Source organism: Triticum dicoccoides, chromosome 3B, assembly GCF_002162155.2.
Source record: "Triticum dicoccoides isolate Atlit2015 ecotype Zavitan chromosome 3B, WEW_v2.0, whole genome shotgun sequence".
NCBI lineage: Eukaryota > Viridiplantae > Streptophyta > Magnoliopsida > Poales > Poaceae > Triticum > Triticum dicoccoides.
The window spans coordinates 78,013,010-78,028,731 of NC_041385.1; the positions used below are offsets into that span (position 1 = coordinate 78,013,010).

A 15,722-nucleotide genomic window follows, 5' to 3' on the forward strand; every position below is an offset into this window, starting at 1 on the left:
TGGGGCGGGGGCAACGGCTGGAGATGCTCTAACAAGGCTGTCAACACTATACTGCTCGATTGTCCTCACCAACTTCTCCATCTTTGGTTCAACGTTTACCTGACTACACCTAATGAACGGTGGGCACTGATCAGAGCTTCTCCCACAACCTACCCCCGGATTTGAGTATTTTAGCTGGTTCTGGGATATTGCAATAGGCTACCTAGATTTCACTCTTTTTTCTTTGTGCAACGGTGCTATCAGGTTTTTGCCTCATATTTATTTGTGGAATCGGATACGATCAGATTGGGCTTCCTGCAGTGTGCCGAACTCACTACCTTTTCCTTTTTTTGATCCTAGAAAATTTACAGTTTCATCATGGATCTCCATTCAAAAAGTTTATTTATAGTCTCCAAATATATATTTTGATGAGTTGACCTAAAAACGTATGCATTTTGATATTTCCTACAAGCTGGTCTCATCCATGTCTATTCACCATAAATGTAATAAGAATACAACTATATATATCGTTGTACTTGGAAGTTGGAACAGTGTTTGTCACAAAGGAAAGATCATAGAGTTATTTATTTTTGCATGAAAATGCCGACGTTTATCATCCTTGCTAATAATGTGCACATTTCCACATGCACGTTTATCATCCTTGCTAATAATGTGCATTCCCTCATTCTTTCGTTTTGCCACTAATAATGCCGGTTTTGAAAGGTGATTTTGGCACGATGAGTGATGCAAGCATGGAATTTTATTCGCAATAAATCAATTCAATATTAGTTTTCAAATTAAATAGTTACATACCTATAATATTATAGTTTACACAAAAGTTTGTTTGCGGGGATAATTTACAGAATATTTGCATGCCCTCTAAGATGATCTATGCATATTGTTTTCTCATATTAGTTCTCTTCCTTTTGAGATGCATAAGCACATTTCTCACAACACCCTCTATGGGAAAAGAAAACTCATTTTTTTTGTGGAATGTAAAAGAAAGTTCATTGCTCTTCCTAATTTGGTCTGAGTTTAGGCTCAAGCGGTTATGGCCAACAATTTGGAAGTTGGTCAAGCCACTGCTCTTTCGACAAAAAAGAAAAAAAGTTGAATCTGCGTTACTTCACGCGTTAGACTACCAAAGATGGAAAATATGAAGAAAAATCTCGAGCGTGTATCCTTCCTCAATAGTCCAACATTATATTGTGAGCTTTTAGCATTTCTGGCGGGAGAGGGCAAATTTTACATTGTTTCAGCCTAGTGCTTAAACTACGGGATACTAGGCTGTCTTGTGAACAGTATTTTAGGTTTTCTTGCATCTGGTTCATGTCTGGTCTTGACACCACTTTTATCAGTCCCAAGGCCACATCTGAACCCACATGCTGGCCAGTCTTTCGAGTAGTACTAATTAGTATTTTGAGCCATTCCACATCAGCTTGTAAGCCGGCCGGCAGGACGTAGCTAGTTTATTTCGTCGACATCAGCCCAACGATACAAAGCAGTCAAGATACTGTCACATACTGCATATTTATACTGCACTCCGTACTTGCGTGCTCAGTGCCAACGGGCAACTTCCATGTGATGAGTGTCGACCTTTTTGTTGAAGTGTGAGATTAGAGTCTGCTAACACCGCAAATTACGCTAGATCTGGCCTCGGGGGTTACACACAGCTGTTTCCATTAGCACACCCAGTTTATCTATGACTATGAGTACATAGATGGATGCACACCCAGTTTGCATTAGCTCGCACTGATCATACTCCCAACAAACTACGCATTTCCACATCCACTCCTCCAAGCTCCAGCCATGCAGGTGGTGACGGGGGCCATGGGCGCCCTCATCCCCAAGCTCTTCCAGCTCCTCAACGAGGAGTACAAGCTTCAGAAGGGTGTGAAGCAAGACGTCGAGTTCCTCACCAAAGAGCTTCCAAGCATGCACGAAGCACTCCGCAAGGTGGCGGATGTGCCGTGGGACAAGCTTGACAAGCAGGTGAAGATCTGGGCTGACGAGGTCAGGGAGCTGTCATACGTCATGGAGGATGTGGTTGACAGCTTCATAGCAAGTGTCGAAGGCTCCGAGCCCGCCGCCAACTCAAATAAGCTCAAGGAGCTCCTGAAGAAGATGGGGAACTTGCTCCCCAGGGGTAAGGCTCGTCGTAAGATTGCGAAGAAGATTAAAGGCATCAAGATCCAAGTCAAGGAGGTGGCCGAGAGGCGTGACAGGTACGGGGTTAATGGTGCGGTTGCTAATCTAGCTGCAGCCCCACCTACCGTTGACCCTCGCTTGTTGGCTCTGTTCAAAGAGGAGAAAGAGCTTGTTGGCATCGACGTCGCAATGGACGAGATAACCAAGAAGCTCACGGATGGGGATGGGGATGGGGATGTGCCCAAGCAACAATTGAAGATTCTCTCCATTTTTGGAATTGGGGGACTTGGCAAAACAGCTGTTGCCAAAGTAGTGCATCAGGTGCTTCAAGAAAAATTCATGCTCAAGGCTTTTGTTTCGGTGGGTCAGAAGCCCGATGTGAAGAAAGTCCTCAGCGACATTTTCCTTGAGCTTGACAAGGAAGGCTACAAGAAATCCAATGCACAAAAGTTGGATGAAAAGCAGCTCATAGTAGAACTCCGAAAATTACTTGAGAATAAGAGGTACGCACCAACTACCTATTACCAGAGTTTATTTTATCTCGGACAATAACTTCAAGTTTGTGTTCATTGACATTCAGGAAGTATAGCGTAATGTTGTCACTAATAACAATTGAGCACCCAGAACATGATTAAATTCGGAAATAAATGATATAGTGTGTTGACATGGATGTCACCCAAATTAAATACAATAGAATAGCCGTTCATCTTTCCGTTATTAGTGCATATGTATCATCAATTCAGTATACATAGCTTCGTCTTGAGTATATTGAAGACACGAATTAGGAGCAACTGGATCATTGTCTTTGAGTTGTGTCTTGAGTACAATTCGGATATTAGGTGTTGATTTTAATGTATTTTTAGATTACAAAATAGCTTCTTTTTTTAATCTGTTCATGTTTGTATCATCTGGGTCTTGAACAATGACATCCAATATTTTTTTCAAATGCTCCATCAAAAGTATGTAGACTAAACATGAGTTCAAACTTAGATTTTGGAACTAAATTTGATATCACAAGAGATATGTATTGTTTATTTTATGCAGGACCATCCTTCTTATTACTTATTTTGAAATGAAATTAACCAGAACTAGAGTTCAAACCAGTAAGATAACATTGGTAAACTAACCCATATCAATATATATTTATATTGTATTAGTAGCCATATTCCTTTGATTTATTTCCTTATATGTTAATTGTTGTAGAAAGAATAGTACTGCATTTTGGCTGGTCTTCAAGATGGCTGCCATATCTTTTCTAATACATGTATTCTGCACAAGTTTTAATTACTAATTTCATGCCTATGGTGCTCTTATGTGGATAGGTACTTTATTGTTATTGATGATATATGGGATGTAGAATCAAGGAATATAATCAGTTGTGCTTTGAAGGATAGTAACTGTGGAAGTAAAATAATCACAACTGCTCGTAGTTTGGAAGTCGCCAGAAAGTCCGGTGAGGCTTACCAGCTAAAGCCACTTTCCCCCAGCAACTCTGAAAAATTATTGTATATGAGATTATATGGTGGTAAAAGCAAATGCCCTATTGATCATCCGCTTGAGATATCTAAAAAGATTATACAGAGATGTGGTGGTGTACCATTAGCTATCCTTACAATAGCTAGTTTGTTAGATGGTAAAGTGAAAGAGGATTGGTCTAAGGTCTATGACTCAATTGGTTTTGGGCACGGAAAAAACCAAGTTGTAGACAATACAAGAAAGATACTGCTATTTAGCTATTATGATCTACCCTATTATCTGAGACCTTGTTTTTTGTATCTAAGCATATATCCAGAAGACTACACAATCAACAAAGAAACTTTGATCTGGAAGTGGTCAGCAGAAGGTTTTATCAAGGAGGAACCGGGGATAGGGCAATATGAGCTTGGAGAGAGATACTTCAGTGAGCTGGTGAATAGAAGTATGATACAACCCATCTGGGGCGGTCATGGCTCATGTTTCGTGACTGGTTGTCGTGTGCATGATCTTGTGCTTGATATGATATGTCTATTGTCAAATGAAGAGAATTTTGTTAGGGTATGGGATGTTAATGATCAAAGGACATCTCGCCAAAGTAATTCTCGTAGGTTAGCCATCCACAAGATAGTCTTGGAGCAGGATGACTCTCTGGCTAACATGTTCACCCCACAATTGAGGTCATTCAGTGCCACCGGATGTGATTTCCATGTGATGCCATCACTTACAAGTTTTGGAGCTTTACGTGTCCTAGATATGGAAGATTGTAGTTTTAATGGAGATGACACTTATCATCTGGACCATCTTGGGAGTTTCCTCCATTTGAGGTACCTGGGATTGTGGAGAATAGATAAGGTACCTGAAAAAATAGGGAATCTGAAGTTTTTGCAGACACTGGACTTGGGGGCTACTAGGATAAAAGAATTGCCACAAAGTTTTGGTCTGTTAAGGCAACTCAAGCGCTTGCATTTTGGTGTCGCTGAAGGAATAGTTGGCATGCATTTGCTGGGGAACCTAACATCATTGGAAGATCTACAGTTGAGATTTCGCACTTGGTCTCCTGAGTTTGTAGTAGAGCTGCGCAAGCTAACGATGCTGAGGAATCTCAAACTTTTCACTTACAAAGACTTGGATGATAGCCAGGTGAAAGCTCTGGTGAAGTCTCTTGGCAAACTGCAAGAGATCCAAATTCTGGACATTTACTCTGCTATTAATGTGAGTATTGGACCCCAAGGGTGGGAAGGTTATGTACCACCTCGACAGCTCCGTGAATTCAGGCTAAGAATGGAGAAGGACATGTTGCCGGTGTGGATAAACCCGTCACTTGTTCAGAACCTCACCAGTTTATGTTTCAATCTGAAGGAAGTGAAGGCACGGGATATGGAGATCCTTGGGAGTTTCCCAGAGCTCGTTGCTCTACGGTTGACTGATCTGTTTCTGGGGTTGAGCGAACCACAGGACTTTCTCCCAGACGTCATGGGGGGGTTATTCCCCAAGTTGAGGTACTTGAGTACACCTGCACCGCTGAGGTTTCTGCAGGGAGCGATGCCGAGCCTTGAATCCCTTGATTACACTTATCTCCATGTGGATCAGTTGAAGCGTGACACCAACTTTGTGTTTGAGTTTGGTAGCTGGGAAAACCTCCCTTCACTCCAGAAAGTGGAAGCTATTATCCTGATAGGTACAGCTCAAGAGAACGAGGATGAAGCTGTGGTTGCGCTGGAGCTCGCAGCCAGCCAACATCCCAACCGTCCTAACCTTACAGTCAAGAATTAGAGATTGTAAGTACATGCATACTTCTAGCTGAGTTTAAGTGGTTTTCAGCTTTACATACATCCTGTCTCTCTCACCAAACATAACTGGGAGATGTCCAATATGTCCAATATATCCTTTACAACTCTATTTGAACTCTATTTGCAGATAGCAGAAGCTAATTAACTAATTGTCATCAACACAGTTAATGTTACCTACTACACTTACTTTCCAAGCAAGCTCCTCCCCAATCGATCTCCGCTTCAACTATTATTTGTCTGCACCTGCAACTGATGAATGGCGGGCACCAAGAGCTTGTACCACTACTTAATCGATGCACCTGGATTTTTTGCTTTTTTTTCTTCCAAGCTCTGGGATTGTAATAAGCTACCTTTCATTCTTTACGTGATGATGCTATCAGGTTTTCGTCCCATGGTTCAGCAAAAACAGATGCGAGCAGTGGGTTTCCTGATAGTGCGCAAAACTCATTACCCCTTTCCCTTTTGCTTTTTTTTTTTTTGAAAAGGGGTGCAACTCCAGCCTCTGCATCAATAAGATGCATACGGCTCATAATATTAAAATAGAGAGTGTCACAAAGTCTTCAGCAGGTTTAAAGTAAAAAAGACGACAAGCAATTTGTTGTTTCCCTTTTGCTGCTTGGCAGTTTGTTGTTTTTGCAATGGATCTCGGTAAGAAAAAATTACTTATCATTCCCATGAGTACATTTTGATATTACTTCCGAGCTGATTTCAACTAGAGTACATTGTACATCTATTAAAGAGTGGCCTAGTGCCTCAGAAATATTGACTGTCACAATGGTGAGGGCGTCAGAAACGTTTGCTTTACAGTCTCCACGTTTTAAGTAACACCCTTGCCAATGTGTACTCCCTCGGTCCGAAAATACTTGTCCGAGAAATAGATGTATCTAGATGTATTTTAGTTCTAGATACATCCATTTATATCCATTTCTACAACAAGTATTTCCGGACGGAGGGAGTACATGTTTTAGTTGCGTTTAGTTTGTTTCCCAGCATTTATTCTACTGCAGTTTGTATCCTCACATTTTTAGGATTGTTTTCTTCCTCACACAGCCATAAAAATATTTTGCTTTTTTTCGAGAAGGGGATCATTTCGGCTTCTCCATCACCGTGATGCAGACCCATAGAAATGTTTTGCTTCTGGAATGAATGTTTCGCTTCTCAATTCAATGTTATGCTTGTGGATGAAATCGAAAGTCCTGGGATGTCAATTGGAGTTCTGCACACTTGCGAAGATGACTGAACAAGTAGCTCTGCCTCTGCTGCTACACTACATGCACAACCAGAAACTGCAAATTCAGTTTGATCTCAAGACACCACCTCCACCAACCAGAATTTCAGAGATAGTACACCAGAGTGTTACTTCCATAATAAGAACCATGCAGTTTCAACTCAAAATGTACATCATCTTCCAGAAATCTGAAAAACGAAAATCCTGTAGGCATACTACGAGGGAAATATATATACAGATCAGGGGGAAAAGAGAGCGCGAAAATAATTATTCACAACAATCACTTGCCACCAACCAGAATTCAGAGATACACCAGAGTAATACTTTCGTAATAAGAACCAGAGCAAGTGTAGTTTCAGCTCAAAATCAACACCGTCTTCCAAAAATCTGGAAAAAAAATCCAGAAAGCAATACTATGAGGGAAATATATATACAGATCAGTGGAAAAAGAGAGCAGGGAAATAAATATTCACAACAAACGTTTGCTTGAATAAAGCCATCACATAATCGATGCCTAGCAATTGCATCTGGAGTAATATATGGTACATAAAAGTATATTTGAAACCACCATAAATGCAAGAAAAGTGACCACACCGTGCTCATACAGAAACAGAACGACGCATACAAATATTACAAGAAAAGTAGAAGCACGGAGACAGAAAGCAGTATTTGTAAATACTTGTGAATTCAGATTGCAGTTGATTCCCAGGAAACATGTACACCAGAAAAAGGATAAAAGGCTAAGGGCTTCTGCAAACCACTAATTAACTGGGAAGAAAAAGAACCGCCACCTAACTAACATTCCTGTGCCATCTCTTCCATGCAAAAAAGTATCTCTCAGCCATATCCAAAGATTTAAGAGATAAAATTTCCATCTCTGTATCAACATCCTATTTAAATGAATTTTTTATGCGAGAATCTACTCCTAATCAAAATTTTGAGCCCATGAACTACAGCCGCAAATTACCCATACTCGGGTTTCAGCACCCACGTTGCGCCGCCTGCGCCCCTTTGCAAGGTTGCTATCTCCTTGAGCAGGTTCTTGAACACCAGCATATCCTTTGGTTGTATGCGGTTCTTGAAATGTTCCGTCAAGCTCGTCGAGCTGGCGGAGCCACCGTTTTGTTGTATGAAGGTGCACAGCTGGCGGATCAGGACCTCAGGCTGCACGATCATGTTCCTGCTAGAATTAGAGTTTGATGTGCGCCCGTTCTCTGTCGAGCCTGGTCTTTGATTGGAAGCGGAGCCCAGGCTGAGCTGATGTTCCAGTGCATCTGAAGCTGCCCCCTCTCGCGTTCCACGCATCTTAGCCAGAAGCTCGGCAGAGGACAGCGCTTTGCCATGTAGAGCGCCCACCTGAAGACTTTGAACCCTGCTGCTGCTGCTGCTTGAACCTTCTGATGGCTGCAAAGAACTAACCAGCTGGGTGTTGAGTGTTGACCCAAATTTCCTGCGGACAGAAGACGGCGCCCCGGCAGCACCAGCTCTTCCTGTCCATGTGGGAACAGCAAAGTCATCACGGCTTCTGAGCATCCGTGATTGGCGTAAAGCCTCAGCTGCCCTGTGTGCCACCTGTGAAGCTTCTGCTTCTAGGCGCAGCTTCTGATCGTCGTTAGCACTCATTATGGCATCATGATTTATGGCACTCTGTGCAAGTACCAAAATGAGGGTTATTTACAAAATATTGAACAGAAAAAAAAAGCTGGGATCAGCACATATTACTTACATGAACGCCCTGGCCATCAAAAAGACTCTTCAAAATGTTGGATTCTTCATCCGCTTGGTCAGATCTAAGGTCTGATTTCCCATTTCCATCAACAGATGGTTCAGCCTCTGCACTGGTCGGTAAAGCTGAAGATCCCTCGCCTCGCTCCTCACCATCTGGAGCACCGATGTTCACATCTTCAGACAATTGGCCAAAAATGTTTGATGTTTCAGTTGAACCATTCTTGTCATCATCTTGCAATGTGAATAAATCTTTCATGTCCCTGGCTTTAAAGAACCTCCTTTGCTGAGGGTTTTTCAGTACTTTGTTTGTGAGAAAATGCTTGTATATCTGTCGATGGTAAACTTTCTCCTCTATCGTCCCACGTGTGATCAACCTGTAAACTGTCACGTCTCTTTTTTGCCCAATTCGCCATGCTCGTTCCCTGGCCTAGTCCACCAAAAGATTAATCAGGTTAGTGTGATCACTTGTCCTAGGACATAAAACAACAGGAGAATATCTTTGCTGCTATCTCAACAGAGGATGCCTTAAAATTATTTTATCTACCATGTCATCACTCATCGGAATCCAGTTTTGGATGTCAACCATCTCTTCCAAGTTAAAAAGGTAAGATAATTATACCTTACTGTAATTTTATCGAATGCCAATGCATCTACGAAGGTTGAAAGATGGTAGGTGCAGAATTATAGACAGGGTGGACAAAACTCCACATGGACTATACCTGCATGTCTGTCGAAGGGTTCCAGTCAGGATCAAATATTATAACCCTGTTTGCACCGGTCAAATTCGTACCCAATCCACCAACTTTTGTTGTCAGAATGAAAATGAAAATTTCATCTGTATTATTGAACTCATCAATGAGTGCCATTCTTTGCTTTGGAGGTGTAAGTCCATCCATTCGTCGATATTGGTAGTCACAGGCGGTCAAGAAGTTCTCCAAAATGTCAAGCATCTGTTGGGTCTGAGCAAAAAGAAGAACACGATGGCCTTGATCTTTCCAGACTTTAAGGACTTGCTCAACCACTTTCATCTTTCCACTTCTTTCAGTATTCCCATAGTCAGGATTCTGAGCAGCTTGTTCTCTCTCAAGAAGATCAGGATGATTACATATCTTCCTTAGAACATCTATCCCGTAAAGGGAGTTTCTGTTACCGTCAAATATTTGTTCCACCTCTGAACTAGCAAGAAATGCACGATAAGTAGCACGTTGCTCTTGAGTTAAACTACAGAAAAGAACCTGCTCTGTTTTCTTGGGAAGCTGTGCATTGACATCAGCTTTCATTCTCCTAAGAAGATATGGCATGATCAAGTCACGCAGGACAACAGCACATCTGTACGCTGTGGACACTTGCAACGGTGTTGCATTAGCATACCCACCGACAGTAATTGGAACAGAGAACTCAGTCTCAAACACTGGCAGGACTCCTAATTTCCCAGGGAACACAAAATCAAAGAGAGACCACAGTTCCGAAAGTTTATTCTGAATAGGCGCCCCTGTCATAATTATCCTGTGCACAGTCTGCAATTGCTTGCACACAAGAGTTACTTCGGCATTAGGATTCCTTATGCGGTGACCCTCATCCAATACAGCATATCCCCATTCTACATCAAGCAACTTCTCCCGTATGATTCTTAGCTGCTCGTATGTCGTCAGAAGCAAACCTGACCCTGAATTTACAACACGTGAAATCAAGTCATCCCACTTTTGTGCAGGCTTCGCCCGTGTAACCTCTTCCTGATCGCTATCCCAAGAAACATCACTCTCAGAATCGCTGTATCTCTTGCCCTTCTTACTTGAACTGTTTGCAGAATCATGTAAGATCTCAACTTTGAATTTTGGATACCACTTACTGGCCTCCCTTCGCCACTGTTGCAAAAGGGTCACAGGACAGATAACAATACTAGGCTTGTACATACCACTGTCATGCAAAGCACCAAGAAATGATAAGACCTGCACGGTCTTTCCTAAGCCCATTTCATCGCCAATTATTCCACCAGCCCTTTGACAATGTAACTCCCATAACCACTGCACTCCCACTTTTTGGTAGTCAAACAGCTGTGTGTAAACTGAGCCAGGAATTCTTAAACCACCTTCAAGGATGACTGGAGGTAACCCATCAGAATCTTCTATTACTTCATCTTCATTCTCAGACACAGAAGCTGATGCGGCTGCATCTCCAACATCCTCATCTGCAACTGCAGAAACCAGACATGATGAGTTCACTGAGGTATCTTGGTACAAAGTGGTAGCAAATAAGGAAACCTGACTGCATTTTCCATGTGCATAGAATAACACTAAAGCAAAAAAAAGCTCTGAAGGCTGAAGAGGCCTTGGCATACCATCCAATAATGACTCCTTCTTTGAGTTGGCTTTCATCCATTTCTTGCCAGGCAACGGTCTCTTGGTCTTACTCTTTAGCCTTTTGTTTTTCCGCTCGTCTGAGCTGGGAAGGCCAGGGCGTTTTAGAGGTACTCCAAGCCTTTGAAACGGAGCAGTCGGTGCATCCAGCTTAGGCAAGAACTCCGCATCAAGCAATTTGGTAGTTGGGCGGCTTTGTGCCATGTTCTGCATTGCCTGAGCAACTTTAGCAATGCTGGAAGCTTCCATGGTTTCCTGGGCTTGTTCTGCAGAGTCATTTTGCCTGCTAGAAGTTCCAGGGCATTCAACGCGCTTCTCAAAGCCCTTCAACTTGTGAAACGGTGTCAGCAGACCCTTCCTGATCAGCTCTTCCCTTTCCTACAAAACAGAATGTAACATCAGGAGGCAGAGTAATACAACAATAAGTACAGAATATGAGAGCCCCTAGTGCTAGTTAGGCTAATAACTCACAGTCTCCATGAACCCCGCAGAAGCTCCATCGAGCACTGCGTCGAAGTCGTCGTCATCATCATAGGTGACGGTTTTCAACCGACGTGTCGGCGACTTCTTCTTAGGCCCACCAGGCGGCTTCAGCGACTTCTTCCGCCTGGGCTCATCTTCAACCAGCATTGACAGCATCTTATCTTTTTGGTTGCCCGACCCGGACGGGCCAGGTCCCGACTGCAATATCTCTCTCTGAATCTGCACCTTAGCCCTCTTGAGGCTCCTGAGCCGCTCGGCGGCAAGCGCCTGCTGGAGCGCTCCTCCACGAGGGGCGTCTTCATCAGCATTCTCCTCCTCCTTCACCTTCTCCTTCTTCTTCTTCTTATCCTCGGCGTCAGCTCTACCCGAGCCGCCCCCGCCGCTTTTCTTTCCAGCAGCTTGTTTAGCCCCTCCAAGTGTAGAAGCCACAGCATCGATCTCAAGCTGCACGGACCGCAGTTTCTGGTGCAGTTTGGCCTGAGCATCATCTTGAGGCGTTGTGAGTTTAGTCTCCTGGTCACCGCCAGCGGGCGGCCCCGACGCCTCGGCGTCGCCCTTCTTAGGGTCGGTTTTCGCCTGCAAAAGGAAATTGTTACTGGTCTTGTTGTGCACCGGAAGAAAACGAATGAATGAATGAAGGAGGGATGGATAGATGGTTGCCTGCGAAAGGATCTTCCTCTCGATGTCGTCGATGTTGGCGGAGGTGACGCCGAGGCTGTGCAGCAGGCGCTGGTCGTCGTCCTCCTCCTCCATTGTGGATCAGTACGAAAGAAGCCGCCTTGGTTGTCGATTAATTCACCTAGGCGCGAGCACGGAAGAGGGTTAACTAACCTGGTGGGTGGGTTCAGCTGAATTCGAACCCCAAAAGAAAAGAAAAAGAAAAGAAAGGGCTTCTTCTTCAGGCGGATCTAGGCGGCGCGCCGGCAAGGCGAACCCAGAAATCGCGGAGGCCGGCGGGCGGGTGGATGAACCCAAGCGCGTACCTCAAAACCCAGCCGGGGGCGCGACGAGGAACTCAAGGGGTCGGGGAGCGCGGCGAGAGGCGGGGGCGCCGAGGCGTCGGCGGCAGGTCTGGGGCACGCGTTGGACACGGATTGGTTGGTCGGGGGAGAGGAGGGGACTGGGACGGGGCGGCGGGATCGATGGATTGGATTGAGTCCGGCCGAATTTGGGGGAGGAGTCGGAGTCGGAGTCGGAGGGGAGGAAGAAGAAGACCCTCTCTCCCTCTCCCCGAGTCGGTTCATCAGCTCAGCTTTTGGGGCAGGAATAAAACCTTCTGTTGTACCCCAACAAAATCATGAGAAAATGGAACGCGTGCGTGTCTACGGTTATCAGGCTGTACACGTATGACACGTTACTAGTGATTGGGGCGTCACGTTTTTATTTAAAAAAAACGTAAAGTCCTTGCCTCCGTCTAAAAAATATCTAAAAAAAATCCCCATCTTCATCCAAAAAAAGGTAAAAAAGAAAAATCACCACACCAGCCTACCAGCGAGTGCCATTTTGCATAACCCTTCATTTAAAAAATACCAGAGGTCCTCATCTTCATCTAAAAATATATATTTAAAAAATAATCCACACGTCATCTAAAAAATTAGCAAAAGATTTCTCACTGCGGCCAAGCAGCTTGCGCCACATGGCATAGTTGGTTGGCCGTCCTTCACACGTAGCTTAATAGTTTTAATATTCGCTCCTCTAGTGTCAAATCTGCGTAGTTGGTCTATTTATTGTTGGTCAAATAATAAATTCTCTGCTTACCATGAGCAAATCGCGGGTCAAGATCCATGTATCAGAGTGCACAAACTATTTGAAACGCAATCAAAAGGTTTGTTAAAGTTTGTGTTTGGTTGAGCTCAAGATCCATGTATCAGAGTGCACAAACTATTTGAAACGCAATCAAAAGGTTTGTTAAAGTTTGTGTTTGGTTGAGCTCCGGATTCTGAAAAAGCTATCGTGAGCCGTGAGCAAAATTGATATTGATATGAACTTTCTGCCGTGAAGAAAGCTGCTTGATTGAGACGATCTAAAACCGTAGATTTGGTTGTTACTTGACCGTAATGCCTTTGGGGTCTGAATGGATTTATCACATGAAGCAATGCCATGTACAGTAGTAGCCAATTTAACGGCCATTTCACAAAGAAAATTTATTGGTCCTGTAATATATATTTTTTCCGAGCCACTTGCATATGTATAAATAGATAGTGATCCTGTAATACATAGCGAATTTAACTATTATTTTTTATGTTGCATATGTATAAATAGATAGTGATCCTGTAATATATTTTTTCCAAGCCACTTGCTTCATGCTCAACCCCTTTGCACTTACTTCGAAAAAACCTTTACATTGAAAATTCAAATTTAACTTGTTAATTGTATGATCGTGTTGGTAATCGTAGACCTAACTTTCTAACTTTGACCTGACAGCTTTAAAATTGTATTGTTTAGTCACACACAAACTATAACATGTACAATATTACAAAAGTTAGGTACATACTATAATTTTATGTGAGACTTGATATAATGCTCTGAGTAGTTATTCTTTCTGCCTCCCCCTTCTATGGTAAACCCTGGCTCTTTCCCCTATGGGCACCAATTGATGGAAATATGCCCTAGAGGCAATAATAAAATGATTATTATTATTTTTCCTAAATCATGATAAAGGTTTATTATTCATGCTAGAATTGTATTGACCGGAAACTTTAAATACATATCTGTATACATAAACAAATACCATGTCCCTAGTGAGTCTCTAGTAGACTAGCTCGTTGATCAAAGATGGTTAAGGTTTCCTAACCATAGACATGAGTTGTCATTTGATAACGGGATCACATCATTAGAAGAATGATGTGATGGACAAGACCCATCCGTTAGCTTAGCATTTAATCCTTCAGTTTATTGCTATTACTTTCTTAATGTCAAATACATATTCCTTCGACAATGAGATTATGCAACTCCCGGATACCGGAGGAATACCTTGTGTGCTATCAAACGTCACAACGTAACTGGGTGACCATAAATATGCTCTACAGGTATCTCTGAAGGTGTTTGTTGAGTTGGCATAGATCGAGATTAGGATTTGTCACTCCGAGTATCAGAGAGGTATCTCTGGGCCCTCTCGGTAATACACATCATAAGAAGCCTTTGCAAGCAAAGTGACTAAGGAGTTAGTTACGAGATGATATATTACGGAACGAGTAAAGAGACTTGTCGGTAACGAGATTGAACCAGGTATGAAGATATCGACGATCGAATCTCGGGCAAGTAACATACCGATGGACAAAGGAAATTACGTATGTTGTCATAAGGTTCGACCGATAAAGATCTTCATAGAATATGTAGGAGCCAGTATGGGCATCCAGGTTCCGCTATTGGTTATTGACCGGAGAGGTGTCTCGATCATGTCTACATAGTTCTCGAACCCGTAGGGTCCGCACGCTTAACGTTCGTTGACAATATAGTGTTATATGAGTTATGTGATTTGGTGACCGAATGTTGTTTGGAGTCCCGGATGAGATCACATACATGACGAGGAGCTCCGGAATGGCCCGGAGGTAAAGGTTGATATATAGGACGATACTATTCGGACACCGAAAGAGTTTCGGGGCGTACCAGGTAGTCATCGGGTCACCGGAAGGGGTCTTGTTAAGCCTTGGGAGATCTATGGGCCATATGGGCCAAGTGAAGGGAGCACACCAGCCCACAAGGGGTTGGTGCGCCCCTCTATGGCAGTAGGCCCTAGGGGAGAGAAGGAAAGAGGGGAGTAGGCCTCCTCTCTCCCCTCTTTCCTTCCCCCTTAGGGGAATTAATGCAGGGGGCATAGGCCAGGGCAGGAGCCCTAGGGCTAGCCGGCCACCTTTGTCGTGCGCCTGGCTGCCTCCCCTCTCCCCTTCACCTATATGTATGTGGGAGTGGGCGCCACACAAGGGCACAACATTGTCTTAGCCGTGTGCGGTGTCTCTCTCCACAGTTTTGTCCCTCTGTCATGTTTTCGTACTGCTTAGGTGAAGCCCTGCGGAGATAGCATCACCATCACCACGCCATCGTGTTGCCGGAACTCATCTACTACTTCGCCCGTCTTGCTGGATCAAGAAGGCGAGGACGTCACCAAGCTGAACGTGTGCTAAACGCAGAGGCGCCGTACGTTCGGTATTCGATCGGTTGGATCACGGAGAAGTTCGACTACATCAACCGCATTACTAAACGCTTTCGCTTACGATCTACGAGGATACGTAGACACATTCTTCCCTCTCGTTGCTACGCATCTTCATGGATAGATCTTGCGTGTGTGTAGAATTTTTTTTATTTTCCATGCAACGTTTCCCAACACCAATCACTTATGGATATGCGCAAGCATCCTCATGTATATAGGCATGCGTTTGGTATTGCCATACCAAAGACAATTTCGTACTAACGGTGGAGATGAGGCGTCGGTAATTAAGGCGCACACGTGGAGTGGCATTGGGTAGGAGTCGGTGGGTCTGGGAAGAGGAAGAGGAGGGGATACAACAGTGGAATTGATTCAACAGACACATC

General features: G+C 43.7%; 2 protein-coding genes across 4 annotated transcripts; one reads left to right on the forward strand and one right to left on the reverse strand.

Moving 5' to 3' along the window:
* The first annotated feature begins 909 nt into the window (after positions 1-909).
* On the forward strand, positions 910-5,999 carry LOC119274832 (disease resistance protein Pik-2-like). The gene is made up of 3 exons (XM_037555559.1): positions 910-2,630; positions 3,450-5,381; positions 5,521-5,999. The coding sequence occupies exons 1-2, from the start codon at positions 1,789-1,791 to the stop codon at positions 5,374-5,376; spliced, it is 2,769 nt and encodes a 922-aa protein (XP_037411456.1). The 5' UTR covers positions 910-1,788; the 3' UTR covers positions 5,377-5,381; positions 5,521-5,999.
* Positions 6,000-7,273: 1,274 nt separating this feature from the next.
* Positions 7,274-12,456, reverse strand: LOC119274834 (DNA excision repair protein CSB-like). Of its 3 annotated transcripts, XM_037555562.1 has the most exons (7): positions 12,173-12,456; positions 11,850-11,988; positions 11,178-11,765; positions 10,688-11,084; positions 9,069-10,543; positions 8,348-8,776; positions 7,274-8,268 (listed from the first exon to the last, which is right to left on the reverse strand). In XM_037555562.1, the coding sequence occupies exons 2-7, from the start codon at positions 11,940-11,942 to the stop codon at positions 7,585-7,587; spliced, it is 3,666 nt and encodes a 1,221-aa protein (XP_037411459.1). In that variant the 5' UTR covers positions 11,943-11,988; positions 12,173-12,456; the 3' UTR covers positions 7,274-7,584. The 3 variants fall into 3 exon arrangements, with proteins under 3 accessions (XP_037411459.1, XP_037411457.1, XP_037411458.1); XM_037555560.1 differs by having other exon boundaries at positions 9,069-11,084; XM_037555561.1 differs by having other exon boundaries at positions 11,178-11,988.
* Between the last annotated feature and the right edge of the window lie 3,266 nt (positions 12,457-15,722).

What these genes read in the sequence shown, in the direction of transcription:
- LOC119274834 (XM_037555560.1), bottom strand. Translation starts at nt 11,942, where the DNA reads ATGGAGGAGGAGGACGACGACCAGCGCCTGCTGCACAGCCTCGGCGTC. An exon ending in CTGCGGGGTTCATGGAGACT is followed by an intron (nt 11,085 to 11,177) that starts GTGAGTTATTAG and finishes TCTGTTTTGTAG; the next exon opens with GAAAGGGAAGAGCTGATCAG. An exon ending in ACCCTTCGACAGACATGCAG is followed by an intron (nt 8,777 to 9,068) that starts GTATAGTCCATG and finishes TTGGTGGACTAG; the next exon opens with GCCAGGGAACGAGCATGGCG.
- LOC119274832 (XM_037555559.1), top strand. Translation starts at nt 1,789, where the DNA reads ATGCAGGTGGTGACGGGGGCCATGGGCGCCCTCATCCCCAAGCTCTTC. An exon ending in AAATTACTTGAGAATAAGAG is followed by an intron (nt 2,631 to 3,449) that starts GTACGCACCAAC and finishes TTATGTGGATAG; the next exon opens with GTACTTTATTGTTATTGATG.